Source organism: Oncorhynchus masou, chromosome 5 (assembly GCF_036934945.1).
Source record: "Oncorhynchus masou masou isolate Uvic2021 chromosome 5, UVic_Omas_1.1, whole genome shotgun sequence".
In the NCBI taxonomy this organism is placed as follows: Eukaryota; Metazoa; Chordata; class Actinopteri; order Salmoniformes; family Salmonidae; genus Oncorhynchus; species Oncorhynchus masou.
In genome coordinates, this window is record NC_088216.1 from 82,354,831 (window position 1) to 82,373,058 (window position 18,228).

Below are 18,228 nucleotides of genomic sequence, written 5' to 3' on the forward strand. Positions count from 1 at the left end.
CCAATGGACAAATACCAAAGTATCCTATTTCAGAATGTCTGAACCAATAATTAATCATTCCCTTTTACAGAAAAAAAACACTATTTCCCTTAATCGTTCCTCTATCGACTTCTCGTCTTTTTAACCTCTCGTCCTCTGTCTCTGCGTTGTGTTTTTATCTGCTACATATTCTCACAGGGTTACCCTTTGGGAACAGCCCAAAAAAACAAACATTTAAGGTTCTAAATAGCACCTTTTTCTACAAGAGTGTTTAAGCTAAATGAGAAAGATACAACCAAAAAAAAACATTTTAGGTTCTAGATAGTACCTTTTTCTACAAGAGTGTTTAAGCTAACTGAGAAATATACAACCAAAACAAACATTTTAGGTTCTAGATAGCACCTAATCCTACAAGAGTGTTTAAGCTAACTGAGAAATATACAGTAGCGAGTTCTGTCTTACACTCCCTCTCTCACACACCCACACACAAGAAGAGAAAAAAACTGAACTCACAGACACTCTGTTCATCAGTAGCCTTTATATCACCCGTATCAGAGTCCAGATCAAAACAAAGCTAAACTATTAAACGGATGTTTCCTTGGTAGTCGATAGGAGAGTCAGTCCACGCCACTGTCCGCTGTAGAGCACCTTGCTGACACACACACACACCTTTTCATCTGAGGAACCACAACCCCAAATCCACTTGTGTCTCTCCTTCTCTCTCGCAGCATAAACTTCCTCTTTCTATATGCAACCTTACGCTAACACTATCAGCATGTACCATCACTCTCACTAGGCACAACCAGGAAGCCATGTGAAGGAAGCCATGTGAAGGAAGCCATGTGAAGGAAGCCATGTGAAGGAAGCCCTGTGAAGGAAACCTTGTGAAGGAAGCCATGTGAAGGAAACCCTGTGAAGGAAGCCATGTGACATGTGAAGGAAACCCTGTGAAGGAAGCCATGTGAAGGAAACCCTGTGAAGGAAGCCATGTGAAGGAAGCCATGTGAAGGAAGCCATGTGAAGGAAGCCATGTGAAGGAAACCATGTGAAGGAAACCATGTGAAGGAAACCCTGTGAAGGAAGCCATGTGAAGGAAGCCATGTGAAGGAAGCCATGTGAAGGAAGCCATGTGAAGGAAACCTAGAATGAGAGGCGGCATCCCAAATGGCACTCTAGGCTCTGGTCAAAATTAGAGCACTATATAGGAAATAGGGCTCTGGTCTAAAGTAGTGCACTATATAGGGAATAGGGTCTAAAGTAGTGCACTATGTAGGGAATAGGGTCTAAAGTAGTGCACTATGTAGGGAATAGGGTCTAAAGTAGTGCACTATGTAGGGAACGGGGAGCTGTTTGGGACGTACCCAGAGATATTATCATATCAACAATATAAAAGCACCAACAGTAACAACAGTAATCATTATCTACAGACTCTTATTATCTTATTTTTCTAGTTACGATGGTGACACGAGCACTATAGGTCAGTCGGGGTGGAAGTTGGATGAAGCCCAGACACAATCTCTACTTTACAACACTCGGTGGTTGTTCCTGTAAGTAGCTGTTGTAATTGCTCGTTGTTACACTGTACAACCCACAGTTCCTATTCGCCTGGCACAATGTAGAATAGACAGGCGTACGGGGTATGGATTTAGCTCCAACTTGCCCTCTGATAAAGTAGGTAGAATTTGAACTATCCAACACTATCAGATCTCCACAAGCCCTAGCGTGTCAGGGCTCGTTTCTGGGCAGTACCAAAGTGTTACCGTGCCAACTTGTGAAGTCTTGGTGTCCATAAAGCTCTGGTTCAGTGTCTGGATAACTGTTCCTGTCTACGTTAAATAAACACGCATCAACTTTTTATTATTATTATCTTCTTTAAGTCAGTTAAGAACAAATTCTTATTTTCAATGACGGCCTAGGAACAGGAGCGATTACGAGGAGTAACAGGAGAGATTACGAGGAGGAACAGGAGAGATTAAGAGGAGGAACAGGAGAGATTACGAGGAGTAAAAGGAGAGATTAAGAGGAGAATCAGGAGAGATTAAGAGGAGGAACATGAGAGATTACGAGGAGGAACAGGAGAGATTAAGAGGAGGGAACATGAGAGATTAAGAGGAGGAATAGGAGAGATTAAGAGGAGTAAAAGGAGAGATTAAGAGGAGAATCAGGAGAGATTAAGAGGAGGAACATGAGAGATTACGAGGAGGAACATGAGAGATTAAGAGGAGGAATCAGGAGAGATTAAGAGGAGGAACAGGAGAGATTAAGAGGAGGAACAGGAGAGATTAAGAGGAGTAAAAGGAGAGATTAAGAGGAGAATCAGGAGAGATTAAGAGGAGGAACATGAGAGATTACGAGGAGGAACAGGAGAGATTAAGAGGAGGGAACATGAGAGATTAAGAGGAGGAACAGGAGAGATTAAGAGGAGGAATCAGGAGAGATTAAGAGGAGGAATCAGGAGAGATTAAGAGGAGTAAAAGGAGAGATTAAGAGGAGAATCAGGAGAGATTAAGAGGAGGAACATGAGAGATTACGAGGAGGAACAGGAGAGATTAAGAGGAGGAACAGGAGAGATTAAGAGGAGGAATCAGGAGAGATTAAGAGGAGGAATCAGGAGAGATTAAGAGGAGTAAAAGGAGAGATTAAGAGGAGGAACAGGAGAGATTAAGAGGAGGAACATGAGAGATTAAGAGGAGGAACATGGGAGATTAAGAGGAGGAACATGAGAGATTAAGAGGAGGAACATGAGAGATTAAGAGGAGTAAAAGGAGAGATTAAGAGGAGGAACAGGCGAGATTAAGAGGAGGAACATGAGAGATTAAGAGGAGGAACATGAGAGATTAAGAGGAGGAACAGGAGAGATTAAGAGGAGGAACAGGAGAGATTAAGAGGAGGAATCAGGAGAGATTAAGAGGAGGAATCAGGAGAGATTAAGAGGAGTAAAAGGAGAGATTAAGAGGAGGAACAGGAGAGATTAAGAGGAGGAACAGGAGAGATTAAGAGGAGGAACATGAGAGATTAAGAGGAGGAACATGAGAGATTAAGAGGAGGAACATGAGAGATTAAGAGGAGGAACATGAGAGATTAAGAGGAGGAACATGAGAGATTAAGAGCAGTAAAAGGAGAGATTAAGAGGAGGAACAGGAGAGATTAAGAGGAGGAACATGAGAGATTAAGAGGAGTAAAAGGAGAGATTAAGAGGAGGAACAGGAGAGATTAAGAGGAGGAACATGAGAGATTAAGAGGAGTAAAAGGAGAGATTAAGAGGAGGAACATGAGAGATTAAGAGGAGGAACAGGAGAGATTAAGAGGAGGAACAGGAGAGATTAAGAGGAGGAACATGAGAGATTAAGAGGAGGTAACAGGAGAGATTAAGAGGAGGAACAGGAGAGATTAAGAGGAGGAATCAGGAGAGATTAAGAGGAGGGAACAGGAGAGATTAAGAGGAGGGAACAGGAGAGATTAAGAGGAGGGAACAGGAGAGATTAAGAGGAGGAACAAGAGAGATTAAGAGGAGGAACAGGAGAGATTAAGAGGAGGAACAGGAGAGATTAAGAGGAGGAATCAGGAGAGATTAAGAGGAGGAACATGAGAGACTAAGAGGAGGAACAGGAGAGATTAAGAGGAGGAACAGGAGAGATTAAGAGGAGGAACAGGAGAGATTAAGAGGAGGAACATGAGAGATTAAGAGGAGTAAAAGGAGAGATTAAGAGGAGGAACAGGAGAGATTAAGAGGAGGAACATGAGAGATTAAGAGGAGGAACAGGAGAGATTAAGAGGAGGAATCAGGAGAGATTAAGAGGAGGAATCAGGAGAGATTAAGAGGAGTAAAAGGAGAGATTAAGAGGAGTAAAAGGAGAGATTAAGAGGAGGAACAGGAGAGATTAAGAGGAGGAACATGAGAGATTAAGAGGAGGAACATGAGAGATTAAGAGGAGGAACATGAGAGATTAAGAGGAGGAACATGAGAGATTAAGAGGAGGAACATGAGAGATTAAGAGGAGTAAAAGGAGAGATTAAGAGGAGGAACAGGAGAGATTAAGAGGAGGAACATGAGAGATTAAGAGGAGGAACATGAGAGATTAAGAGGAGGAACATGAGAGATTAAGAGGAGGAACAGGAGAGATTACGAGGAGTAACAGGAGAGATTAAGAGGAGGAACAGGAGAGATTAAGAGGAGGAACATGAGAGATTAAGAGGAGGAACAGGAGAGATTAAGAGGAGGAACAGGAGAGATTAAGAGGAGGAATCAGGAGAGATTAAGAGGAGGAACATGAGAGATTAAGAGGAGGTAACAGGAGAGATTAAGAGGAGGGAACAGGAGAGATTAAGAGGAGGTAACAGGAGAGATTAAGAGGAGGGAACAGGAGAGATTAAGAGGAGGAACATGAGAGATTAAGAGGAGTAACAGGAGAGATTAAGAGGAGTAACAGGAGAGATTAAGAGGAGGAACATGAGATATTAAGAGGAGGAATAGGAGAGATTAAGAGGAGTAAAAGGAGAGATTAAGAGGAGAATCAGGAGAGATTAAGAGGAGGAACATGAGAGATTAAGAGGAGGAACAGGAGAGATTAAGAGGAGGAATCAGGAGAGATTAAGAGGAGTAAAAGGAGAGATTAAGAGGAGAATCAGGAGAGATTAAGAGGAGGAACAGGAGAGATTAAGAGGAGGAACAGGAGAGATTAAGAGGAGGAATCAGGAGAGATTAAGAGGAGGAACATGAGAGATTAAGAGGAGGAACAGGAGAGATTAAGAGGAGGAACATGAGAGATTAAGAGGAGGAATCAGGAGAGATTAAGAGGAGGAACATGAGAGATTAAGAGGAGGGAACAGGAGGGATTAAGAGGAGGAACATGAGAGATTAAGAGGAGGTAACAGGAGAGATTAAGAGGAGGGAACATGAGAGATTAAGAGGAGGGAACAGGAGGGATTAAGAGGAGGAATCAGGAGAGATTAAGAGGAGGAACATGAGAGATTAAGAGGAGGAACATGAGAGATTAAGAGGAGTAACAGGAGAGATTAAGAGGAGTAACAGGAGAGATTAAGAGGAGGAACATGAGATATTAAGAGGAGGAATAGGAGAGATTAAGAGGAGTAAAAGGAGAGATTAAGAGGAGAATCAGGAGAGATTAAGAGGATGAACATGAGAGATTAAGAGGAGGAACATGAGAGATTAAGAGGAGGAACATGAGAGATTGTGAGGAGGAACATGAGAGATTAAACGGAGGAATCAAGAGAGATTAAGAGGAGGAACAGGAGATTAGATTAGATTATTTTGTGTGTAGGCTACATCTCACCTGTTTTATTAGTTTATGGTCATGAGTTTGACAACATTAGCGACACAATCACATTTACAACTCTTCATTAAGTCCTTGTAACAGTTTTATAAAAAGACAGATACTGTGGGGGGGGCTGTAGGTGGACCTACCCTGTTCATGTTGCCATTCTCTGTGCCTGGGATTGGGAGAGACAGGTGGTTGGCGTCCCTGGGGATAGTCTGTGGTTGCAGGGGACGAGCCTATAGCAAGGAAGAGAGTCTGGGTGTTAGTTTGACAGCACATCTGATTGACTATTTCTCATTGCTGGCAACATTTAAAAAATGTGTTGATAAAAATACTCTACTGTCCCCGAAAATAGTTGTACTGTTGAACTTAACATAAGACCCTGTGTTCTGTATATCTGTAAATTAACATAGGACCCTGTGTTCTGTATATCTGTCAATTAACATAGGACCCTGTGTTCTGTATATCTGTCAATTAACATAGGACCCTGTGTTCTGTATATCTGTCAATTAACATAGGACCCTGTGTTCTGTATATCTGTAAATGAACATAGGACCCTGTGTTCTGTATATCTGTAAATGAACATAGGACACTGTGTTCTGTATATCTGTCAATTAACATAGGACACTGTGTTCTGTATATCTGTAAATGAACATAGGACACTGTGTTCTGTATATCTGTCAATTAACATAGGACACTGTGTTCTGTATGTCTGTAAATTAACATAGGACCCTGTGTTCTGTAAATTAACATAGGACCCTGTGTTCTGTAAATTAACATAGGACCCTGTGATCTGTAAATTAACATGGGACCCTGTGATCTGTAAATTAACATGGGACCCTGTGATCTGTAAATTAACATAGGACCCTGTGATCTGTAAATTAACATGGGACCCTGTGATCTGTAAATTAACATGGGACCCTGTGATCTGTAAATTAACATAGGACCCTGTGATCTGTAAATTAACATAGGACCCTGTGTTCTGTAAATTAACATAGGACCCTGTGATCTGTAAATTAACATAGGACCCTGTGATCTGTAAATTAACATGGGACCCTGTGATCTGTACATTAACATGGGACCCTGTGATCTGTAAATTAACATAGGACCCTGTGATCTGTAAATTAACATAGGACCCTGTGATCTGTAAATTAACATAGGACCCTGTGATCTGTAAATTAACGTAGGACCCTGTGATCTGTAAATTAACATGGGACCCTGTGATCTGTAAATTAACATGGGACCCTGTGATCTGTACATTAACATGGGACCCTGTGATCTGTAAATTAACATAGGACCCTGTGATCTGTAAATTAACATGGGACCCTGTGATCTGTAAATTAACATGGGACCCTGTGATCTGTAAATTAACATAGGACCCTGTGATCTGTAAATTAACATAGGACCCTGTGTTCTGTAAATTAACATGGGACCCTGTGATCTGTAAATTAACGTAGGACCCTGTGATCTGTAAATTAACATGGGACCCTGTGATCTGTAAATTAACATGGGACCCTGTGATCTGTAAATTAACATGGGACCCTGTGATCTGTAAATTAACATGGGACCCTGTGATCTGTAAATTAACATGGGACCCTGTGATCTGTAAATTAACATAGGACCCTGTGTTCTGTAAATTAACATAGGACCCTGTGATCTGTAAATTAACATGGGACCCTGTGATCTGTAAATTAACATGGGACCCTGTGATCTGTAAATTAACATAGGACCCTGTGTTCTGTAAATTAACATGGGACCCTGTGATCTGTAAATAAACATAGGACCCTGTGTTCTGTAAATTAACATAGGACCCTGTGATCTGTAAATTAACATAGGACCCTGTGTTCTGTAAATTAACATGGGACCCTGTGATCTGTAAATTAACATGGGACCCTGTGATCTGTAAATTAACATGGGACCCTGTGATCTGTAAATTAACATGGGACCCTGTGATCTGTAAATTAACATGGGACCCTGTGATCTGTAAATTAACATAGGACCCTGTGATCTGTAAATTAACATGGGACCCTGTGATCTGTAAATTAACATAGGACCCTGTGTTCTGTAAATTAACATGGGACCCTGTGATCTGTAAATTAACATAGGACCCTGTGTTCTGTAAATTAACATAGGACCCTGTGATCTGTAAATTAACATGGGACCCTGTGATCTGTAAATTAACATGGGACCCTGTGATCTGTAAATTAACATGGGACCCTGTGATCTGTAAATTAACATAGGACCCTGTGTTCTGTAAATTAACATGGGACCCTGTGATCTGTAAATTAACATAGGACCCTGTGTTCTGTAAATTAACATAGGACCCTGTGATCTGTAAATTAACATAGGACCCTGTGATCTGTAAATTAACATGGGACCCTGTGATCTGTAAATTAACATGGGACCCTGTGTTCTGTAAATTAACATAGGACCCTGTGATCTGTAAATTAACATAGGACCCTGTGTTCTGTAAATTAACATGGGACCCTGTGTTCTGTAAATTAACATGGGACCCTGTGATCTGTAAATTAACATAGGACCCTGTGATCTGTAAATTAACATAGGACCCTGTGTTCTGTAAATTAACATGGGACCCTGTGATCTGTAAATTAACATGGGACCCTGTGATCTGTAAATTAACATAGGACCCTGTGATCTGTAAATTAACATAGGACCCTGTGTTCTGTAAATTAACATGGGACCCTGTGTTCTGTAAATTAACATGGGACCCTGTGATCTGTAAATTAACATGGGACCCTGTGATCTCTATATCCCTGTTACAGTGGCTTGTGAAAGTATTCACCCCCTTGGCATTTTTCCTATTTTGTTGCCTTACAATCTGGAATTAAAATAGATTATTTGGGGGGGGGGGGGTGTATCATTTGATTTACACAACATACCTACCACTTTGAAGATGCAAAACATTTTGTGGGGTGAAATAAGACAAAAAAACAGTGTAGTTATGCACGCTCAAGTTTTCACCAGTTTTCGCAAAGTCAAAATTTTGTAGAGCCACCATTTGCAGCAATTACAGCTGCAAGTCTCTATAAGCCTGGGATTTTTGCCCATTCTTCAATGGCAAAACTGCTCCAGCTCCTTTAAATTGGATGGGTTCTACTAGTGTACAGCAATCTTTAAGTCATACCACTCCAGTGTTGCTTAAGCAGTATGCTTAGGGTCATTTTTTTATTATCTTATTTTTTTTTGTACCTTTAAGTAACTAGGCAAGTCAGTTAACAACAAATTCTTATTTTCAAGGACAGCCTAGGAACAGTGTGTTAACTGCCTGTTCATGAGCAGAATGACAGATTTGTACCTTGTCAGCTCGTGGGTTTGAACTTTCAACCTTCTGGGTTACTAGTCCAACACTCTAACCACTAGGCTACCCTGCCTCCCTATTGTCCTGCTGGAAGGTGAACCTCCGTCCCAGTCTCACATCTAAGACTGAAACAGGTTTCCCTCAAGAATTTCCCTGTATTTAGCTCCATCCATCATTCCTTCAATTCTGACCAGTTTCCCAGTCCCTGACGATGAAAAACATCCCCACAGCATGATGCGGCCACCACCATGCTTCACTGTTTGGATGGTGTTCTCAGGGTGATGAGAGGTGTTGGGTTCGCACCAGACATAGTATTTTCCTTGATGGCCAAAAAGCTCCATTTCAGTCTCATCTGACCAGAGTACCTACTTCCATATGTTTGGGGAGTCTCCCACATGCCTTTTGGCGAACACCAAATGTGTTTGCTTATTCTTTTCTTTAAGCAAATCAAATCAAATTTATTTGTCACATACACATGGTTAGCAGATGTTAATGCGAGTGTAGCGAAATGCTTGTGCTTCTAGTTCCGACAATGCAGTAATAACCAACAAGGAATCTAACTAACAATTCCTAAACTACTGTCTTATACACAGTGTAAGGGGATAAAGAATATGCACATAAGGATATATGAATGAGTGATGGTACAGAGCAGCATAGGCAAGATACAGTAGATGGTATCGAGTAGAGTATATACATATGAGATGAGTATGTAAACAAAGTGGCATAGTTAAAGTGGCTAGTGATACATGTATTACATAAGGATGCAGTCGATGATATAGAGTACAGTATGTACCATTATTAAAGTGGCTGGAGTTGAGTCAGTGTGTTGGCAGCAGCCACTCAATGTTAGTGGTGGCTGTTTAACAGTCTGATGGCCTTGAGATAGAAGCTGTTTTTCAGTCTCTCGGTCCCAGCTTTGATGCACCTGTACTGACATCGCCTTCTGGATGATAGCGGGGTGAACAGGCAGTGGCTCGGGTGGTTGATGTCCTTGATGATCTTTATGGCCTTCCTGTAACATCAGGTGGTGTAGGTGTCCTGGAGGGCAGGTAGTTTGCCCCCGGTGATGCGTTGTGCAGACCTCACTACCCTCTGGAGAGCCTTACGGTTGAGGGCGGAGCAGTTGCCGTACCAGGCGGTGATACAGCCCGCCAGGATGCTCTCGATTGTGCATCTGTAGAAGTTTGTGAGTGCTTTTGGTGACAAGCCACATTTTTTCAGCCTCTTGAGGTTGAAGAGGCGCTGCTGCGCCTTCTTCACGATGCTGTCTGTGTGAGTGGACCAATTCAGTTTGTCTGTGATGTGTATGCCGAGGAACTTAAAACTTGCTACTCTCTCCACTACTGTTCCATCGATGTGGATAAGGGGGTTGTGACGTAGAAGTCCGTCACTGGCCGCGGGCAGCATTTGGTTCTTTAACGCACACACATATTCATCACTCCTCCCTGCGCCATTATAAGATAAGTTAACAATGTGGGTCGACACACAAATTAACTTCTGTCTTGGTGCATGCATTTCACACTTGTCAATGTTCATATTTGAGAGATACAATAATTATTATACTTATCAATGTTGTGGATGAGCGCATTGTTTGTTTGTTCTGTTCCTCTCTCTCCATCTCTGTAGCTTCCGGGTATGCTGGAAAAGGACCCGAGCTAAGGGAATTGGGTTGGCTTTATAGTGCCTGTCCCAAATGGCTCATTAATGCATATGGGCATATTGAAAGATATTGTCAGTAGTGATGTAATGTTGTAAATGTTATGTTGTGATATTGTTTAAAACCGTGTTGCAATGTATATCCTTTAGTATGTTTAGTTCATGGAAAATGTAGGTTTGTATTGTTAATTGATTAATTAATTAGGGTTAATTGTTCTGAGGGGAGGGGCTAGCCCTACAAAAGGAGCCTCTCTTTCAGTCATGAAGAGGTAGTTTGGATTGAGCTGTGGATGGGGCAGCATTGTTTTTAAGCTGTCCCATAAGGTAGACGTTGATGGCAGTACTGTTGTTTTTTGTTCCGGAATCACTTGTAAATAAACACCTTTGCACCTTTTGCGGTTCCGCCATCTTTTTATTTTGATAGAGGTTAGGTTATCCAGTTTAGCCTTATGGCCTACTCTACGTGACAGGGGTGTTCCCTCTGCTGTTTCCTGAAGTCCACAATCATCTCCTTAGTTTCGTTGACGTTGAGTGTGAGGTTATTTTCCTGACACCACACTCCGAGGGCCCTCACCTCCTCCCTGTAGGCCGTCTCGTCATTGTTGGTAATCAAGCCTACCACTGTTGTGTCGTCCGCAAACTTGATGATTGAGTTGGAGGCGTGCGTGGCCACGCAGTCGTGGGTGAACAGGGAGTACAGGAGAGGGCTCAGAACGCACCCTTGTGGGGCCCCAGTGTTGAGGATCAGCGGGGAGGAGATGTTACCTACCCTCACCACCTGGGGGCAGCCCATCAGGAAGTCCAGTACCCAGTTGCACAGGGCGGGGTCGAGACCCAGGGTCTCGAGCTTGATGACGAGCTTGGAGGGTACTATGGTGTTGAATGCCGAGCTGTAGTCGATGAACAGCATTCTCACATAGGTATTCCTCTTGTCCAGATGGGTTAGGGCAGTGTGCAGTGTGGTTGAGATTGCATCGTCTGTGGACCTATTTGAGCGGTAAGCAAATTGGAGTGGGTCTAGGGTGTCAGGTAGGGTGGAGGTGATATGGTCCTTGACTAGTCTCTCAAAGCACTTCATGATGACGGAAGTGAGTGCTACGGGGCGGTAGTCGTTTAGCTCAGTTACCTTAGCTTTCTTGGGAACAGGAACAATGGTGGCCCTCTTGAAGAATGTGGGAACAGCAGACTGGTATAGTGATTGATTGAATATGTCCGTAAACACACCAGCCAGCTGGTCTGCGCATGCTCTGAGGGCGCGGCTGGGGATGCCGTCTGGGCCTGCAGCCTTGCGAGGGTTAACACGTTTAAATGTTTTACTCACCTCGGCTGCAGTGAAGGAGAGACCGCATTTTTCCGTTGCAGGCAGTGTCAGTGGCACTGTATTGTCCTCAAAGCGGGCAAAAAAGTTATTTAGTCTGCCTGGGAGCAAGACATCCTGGTCCGTGATTGACTGTAGACCCTGCCACATGCCTCTTGTGTCTGAGCCGTTGAATTGGGATTCTACTTTGTCTCTGTACTGACGCTTAGCTTGTTTGATAGCCTTACGGAGGGAATAGCTGCATTGTTTGTATTCAGTCATGTTACCAGACACCTTGCCCTGATTGAAAGCAGTGGTTCGCGCTTTCAGTTTCACGCAAATGCTGCCATCAATCCAAGGTTTCTGGTTAGGGAATGTTTTAATCGTTGCTATGGGAACGACATCTTCAACGCAAGTTCTAATGAACTCGCACACCGAATCAGCGTATTCGTCAATGTTGTTATCTGACGCAATACGAAACATGTCCCAGTCCACGTGATGGAAGCAGTCTTGGAGTGTGGAGTCAGCTTGGTCGGACCAGCGTTGGACAGACCTCAGCATGGGAGCTTTTTTTTTTAGCTTTTGTCTGTAGGCAGGTATCAGCAAAATGGAGTCGTGGTCAGCTTTTCCGAAAGGGGGGCGGGGCAGGGCCTTATATGCATCGCGGAAGTTAGAGTAACAGTGATCCAAGGTTTACCGCCCCTGGTTGCGCAATCGATATGCTGATAAAATTTAGGGAGTCTTGTTTTCAGATTAGCCTTGTTAAAATCCCCAACAACAATGAATGCAGCCTCCGGATAAATGGTTTCCAGTTTGCAAAGAGTTAAATAAAGTTCGTTCAGAGCCATCGATGTGTCTGCTTGGAGGGGGATATATACGGCTGTGATTATAATCGAAGAGAATTCTCTTGGTAGATAATGCGGTCTACATTTGATTGTGAGGAATTCTAAATCAGGTGAACAGAAGGATTTGAGTTCCTGTATGTTTCTTTCATCGCACCATGCCTCGTTAGCCATAAGGCATACACCCCCACCCCTCTTCTTACCAGAAAGGTGTTTGTTTCTGTCGGCGCGATGTGTGGAGAAACCCGCTGGCTGCACCGCATCCGAGAGCGTCTCTCCAGTGAGCCATGTTTCCGTGAAGCACAGAACGTTACAGTCTCTGATGTCCCTCTGGAATGCTACCCTTGCTCGGATTTCATCAACCTTGTTGTCAAGAGACTGGACATTGGCAAGAAGAATGCTAGGAAGTGGGGCACGATGTGCCCGTCTGCGTAGTCTGACCAGAAGACCGCCACGTTTCCCTCTTTTTCTGAGTCGTTTTTTTGGGTCGCTGCATGCGATCCATTCCGTTGTCCTGTTAGTAAGGCAGAACACAGGATCCGCGTCGCGAAAAACATATTCTTGGTCGTACTGATGGTGAGTTGACGCTGATCTTATATACAGTAGTTCATCTCGACTGTATGTAATGAAACCTAAGATGACCTGGGGTACTAATGTAAGAAATAACACGTAAAAAAAACAAAAAACTGCATAGTTTCCTAGGAACGCGAAGCGAGGCGACCATCTCTGTCGGCGCCGGAAGAGTGCCTTTTTTCTGGCCACTCTTCTGTAAAGCCCAGCTCTGTGGAGTGTACGGCTTAAAGTGGTCCTATGGACAGATACTCCAATCAGTGCTGTGGAGTTTTGCAGCTCCTTCAGGGTTATCTTTAGTCTATTTGTTGTCTCTCTGATTAATGCCCTCCTTGCCTGGAGGATTTTGGTGGGCGGCCCTCTCTTGGCAGGTTTGTTGTGGTGCCATTTCTTTACATTTTTTAATAATGGATTTAATGGTGCTCTGTTGGATGTTCAAAGTTTCTGATATTTTTTTATAACCCAACCCTGATCTGCACTTCTCCACAACTTTGTCCTTGACCTGTTTGGAGAGCTCCTTGGTCTTCATGGTGCCGCTTTCTTGGTGGTGCCCCTTGCTTAGTGGTGTTGCAGACTCTGGGGCCTTTCAGAACAGGTATATATATATACTGAGATCATGTGATAGATCATGTGACACTTAGATTGCACACAGGTGGACTTTAGTTAACTAATTATGTGACTTATGAAGGTAATTGGTTACAACAGATCTTATTTAGGGGCTTCATAGCAAAGGGGGTGAATACATATGCACGCACCACTTTTCTGTCTGTTTAAATTACAGGTTGTAACGCAACAAAATAGGAAAAATGCCAAGGGGGATGAATACTTTTGCAAGGTGCTGTATGTCTGTTACCCATTCACGGGCTCTGCGGGGGGGTTTCCAGGACCTCTCCTTGGTAACGGTGTTGACATAGAAGCATCGCCCCGTGGACGGGTCCGAATACTGCTCCCATAGGTCCAGCACCTTTCAGGGGTACAATGGAAATATGTGTTGGACTTTTTTGTGTCTTTTTTGTGTCTTCCTCAATAGCTTTATGCATGAACGTCATCTTTGCTGTCTTTTTTGTGTCTTCCTCAATAGCTTTATGCATGAACGTCATCTTTGCTATGTGAGTGTATTTATATTGTTTGAAAGGATTGTATTAGCTATTTTAAGTTAGGAAAACATGAAATTTCCATCGTCAACGGCCTTCATCAGAATCAAACTGAATCAAACAAAATGACCTGCATGGGTCGCTGGCCGGGGGCGGGGCTGGGGGGCTCCACTTGGCTCCGCCTCTTCACCTGGTGGACGGCGGAATATAGAGTAGACTCCAGGAGAGACTGCTGGGAAATGTAGGACTGGGGAGACACCTGGTGGGGAGAGAGAGGAGTTTATACTGTATAAGGTCAATAACATGTTACATGAGGTTGGACACAGTTTGATGAGGAAATGTCAAGTTAGGGTGTGTGTGTGTGTGTGTGTGTGTGTGTGTGTGTGTGTGTGTGTGTGTGTGTGTGTGTGTGTGTGTGTGTGTTTGTGTGTTATACAGTATATTATAGTCTACAGGTTGCATGTGCCACTCAGCCCCAGCTGTCATTAGTAGAATGACTATAGTTACATAACATGGGGACAAAGCTGCATCGTATAGCCTCATCACTACAGCTTTCATGGAAAGATGATTTCCCATCACGGCTTTACTTTTCAATCTATTTCAGTGCAACAGATGGCCTCCTATAGCCTACATTATCTTATTTACCAGTCAGGTCACTAGAGGGAGTCACTGGTGCATGTAAATGTTTTCTACAAGCCAAGTCCTCTCTGACTACATGTTGAGGTGGACCGGTATATATCTTTCTCTCTTTCTGTCGTTTTCTTTGTTTTCCATTTCTCTCTCTTTCACTCTGTGTTTCTGCGTATCTCTCTCTTTCCCTCGCTCTCGCTCTCTCACTGTTTTCTGTTGAAGCCACATCCTCTTCTGTTTGTGGTTCTTCTTGACTGCCCACTGACACACATGCACACACACACAGAGACAGAGCGAGAGAGAGAGAGAGAGAGAGACAGCGAGAGAGAGAGAGACAGAGAGAGAGAGAGAGAGACAGAGAGAGAGAGAGAGAGCCAGAGAGAGAGAGACAGAGAGAGACAGAGAGAGACAGAGAGAGAGAGAGAGAGAGAGAGAGCGAGAGAGAGAGAGAGCGAGAGAGAGAGAGAGACAGAGAGACAGGGAGAGAGAGAGAGACAGAGAGAGAGTGAGAGAGAGACAGAGAGAGACAGAGAGAGAGAGAGACAGAGACAGAGAGAGACAGAGAGAGAGAGAGAGAGAGAGAGAGAGACAGGGAGACAGAGAGAGAGAGAGAGAGAGAGAGAGAGAGAGAGAGAGAGAGAGAGAGAGACAGAGAGAGAGAGAGAGACAGAGAGAGAGACAGGGAGACAGAGAGAGAGAGAGAGAGAGAGAGAGAGAGAGACAGAGAGAGAGAGAGAGAGAGAGAGAGAGAGAGACAGAGAGAGACAGAGAGAGAGAGAGACAGAGAGAGAGTGAGAGAGAGACAGAGAGAGACAGAGAGAGAGAGAGACAGAGAGAGACAGAGACAGAGAGAGACAGAGAGAGAGAGAGAGAGACAGAGAGAGAGACAGGGAGACAGAAAGAGAGAGAGAGAGAGAGAGAGAGAGAGAGAGAGAGAGAGAGAGAGAGAGAGAGAGAGACAGAGAGAGAGAGAGAGAGACAGAGAGAGACAGAGAGAGAGAGAGACAGAGAGACAGAGACAGAGAGAGACAGAGAGAGAGAGAGAGACAGAGAGAGAGAGAGAGAGAGAGAGAGAGAGAGAGAGACAGAGAGAGAGAGAGAGAGAGACAGAGAGACAGAGAGAGAGACAGAGAGAGAGAGAGAGAGAGACAGAGAGAGAGAGAGAGAGAGAGACAGAGAGAGACAGAGAGACAGAGAGAGAGACAGAGAGACAGAGAGAGACAGAGAGAGAGACAGAGAGAGAGACAGAGAGAGAGAGAGACAGAGAGATAGAGAGAGGGAGAGAGCAGCACTGGGGCAAATAATACATTACACTCACCTGAGACCAAACTAGTTTGGTAATAAATACATTTTTATTTTTATTTTTATTGAACCTTTATTTAACAAGTCAGTTAAGAACACATTCTTCTTGACAATGATGGCCTACCCTGGCAAAACTCGGACGACGTTGGGCCAATTGTGCGCCACCCTATGGGACTCCCAATGGCGGCCAAATGTGACGCAGCCTGGATTCGAACCAGGTACTGTAATGACACTTCTTGCACTGAGATGCAGTGACTTAGACCACCCAAACTGATTTGCTAATAGTTTGGTAATAAATAAACTTGATTGATAATAAATAAATAAACTAGTTGGTAATAAATAAACCAGTGTGGTTGTCACGATGGTCATAATGATTAGACCAAGGAGCAGCGTGGTATATGTAAATTATATTTAATTAAAGAATGAACGAATGAATAAACGAACAAAATAAGAAAACGTGAAGCCATACAAACGAGTGCTGAGAGGCAACTACACATAGACAAGATCCCACAAACACCAAAGGGAAATGGCTACCTGAAAATATGATCCAATCAGAGACAACGATAAACAGCTGCCTCTGATTGGGAACCATATCAGGCCACCATAGACATACAAACCACCTAGACCTACAAAAACCCTAGACATACAAAAAACCCTTGACAATTCAAAAACTAGCAGTCACACCCTGACCTCACTAAAATATAAAGAAAACAGAGATATCTCAGGTCAGGGCGTGACAGTGGTAATAAATAAATAAACTATTTTGGTAATAAATAAATATCTAGTTTGGTAATAAATAAACCAGTTTGGTAATAAATAAATATCTAGTTTGGTAATAAATAAACTAGTTTGGTAATGAATTAACTAGTTTGGTAATAAATAAATAAACCAGTTTGGTAAAAAATAAATAAATAAACTAGTTTGGTAATAAATAAATAAACATTTTATAAGATCACATAATACTGCATTTCTATAAATACTACAAGTACCTACCTACATATCTACCTCAATGACCTCGTTCCCCTGCACATCGACTCGGTACAACTACTGCCTGTATATTAGACGTTATTTTTTACTCCTTATTGTTATTCATTATTCACTGTGTATGTATACCTCGTGTCAGTATTACATTTTTATCTTTAACTTTGCGCTGTTGGAAAAGGACTGGTAAGTCAGCATTTCACTGTTAGTCTACACCTGTTGTCTATGAAGCACGTGACGAAAACAATTGTATTTGATTTTTACCTACTAAGGGAGGCTGGATTCAAGTTCAAAACAATGTCGCTGTTCACTCAGGTGCTTCTACACCTGCATTGCTTGCTGTTTGGGGTTTTAGGCTGGGTTTCTGTACAGCACTTTGAGATATCAGCTGATGTACGAAGGGCTATATAAATACATTTGATTTGATTTGATTATTAATGAATAGAACATACCAGATGACCACTATGATGTAATGAATATAACATACCAGATGACCACTATGATGTAATGAATAGAACATACCAGATGACCACTATGATGTAATGAATAGAACATACCAGATGACCACTATGATGTAATGAATAGAACATACCAGATGACCACTATGATGTAATGAATAGAACATACCAGATGACCACTATGATGTAATGAATAGAACATACCAGATGACCACTATGATGTAATGAATAGAACATACCAGATGACCACTATGATGTAACGAATAGAACATACCAGCTGTAATGAATAGAACATACCAGCTGTAATGAATAGAACATACCAGCTGTAATGAATAGAACATACCAGCTGTAATAGAACATACCAGCTGTAATGAATAGAACATACCAGCTGTAATGAATAAAACATACCAGCTGTAATGAATAGAACATACCAGCTGTAATGAATAGAACATACCAGCTGTAATGAATAGAACATACCAGATGGCCACTATGATGTAATGAATAGAACATACCAGCTGTAATGAATAGAACATGCCAGCTGTAATGAATAGAACATACCAGCTGTAATGAATAGAACATACCAGCTGTAATGAATAGAACATACCAGATGACCACTATGATGTAATGAATAGAACATACCAGCTGTAATGAATAGAACATACCAGCTGTAATGAATAGAACATACCAGCTGTAATGAATAGAACATACCAGATGACCACTATGATGTAATGAATAGAACATACCAGCTGTAATGAATAGAACATACCAGCAGTAATGAATAGAACATACCAGATGGCCACTATGATGTAATGAATAGAACA

The 18,228-nt window shown here is 42.7% G+C and overlaps 2 protein-coding genes across 6 annotated transcripts in view; one reads left to right on the forward strand and one right to left on the reverse strand.

The window, feature by feature from the left end:
- Window positions 1-18,228, forward strand: part of LOC135540385 (cytochrome c oxidase subunit NDUFA4-like) — a 166,018-nt gene that overhangs the window by 90,223 nt on the left and 57,567 nt on the right. The window lies entirely within an intron of this gene.
- LOC135540384 (rho GTPase-activating protein 27-like) overlaps window positions 1-18,228 on the reverse strand; it is a 90,954-nt gene that overhangs the window by 34,904 nt on the left and 37,822 nt on the right. For 4 of the 5 annotated variants that reach the window (XM_064966997.1, XM_064966998.1, XM_064967000.1 and 1 more), the window contains 3 exons: window positions 14,167-14,295; window positions 13,769-13,906; window positions 5,405-5,494 (listed from right to left, as the gene is read on the reverse strand). In XM_064966997.1, the coding sequence (XP_064823069.1) occupies window positions 5,405-5,494; window positions 13,769-13,906; window positions 14,167-14,295 (357 nt within the window). The remainder of the gene's footprint in view (window positions 1-5,404; window positions 5,495-13,768; window positions 13,907-14,166; window positions 14,296-18,228) is intronic. The other variant, XM_064966999.1, reaches the window with a different exon arrangement.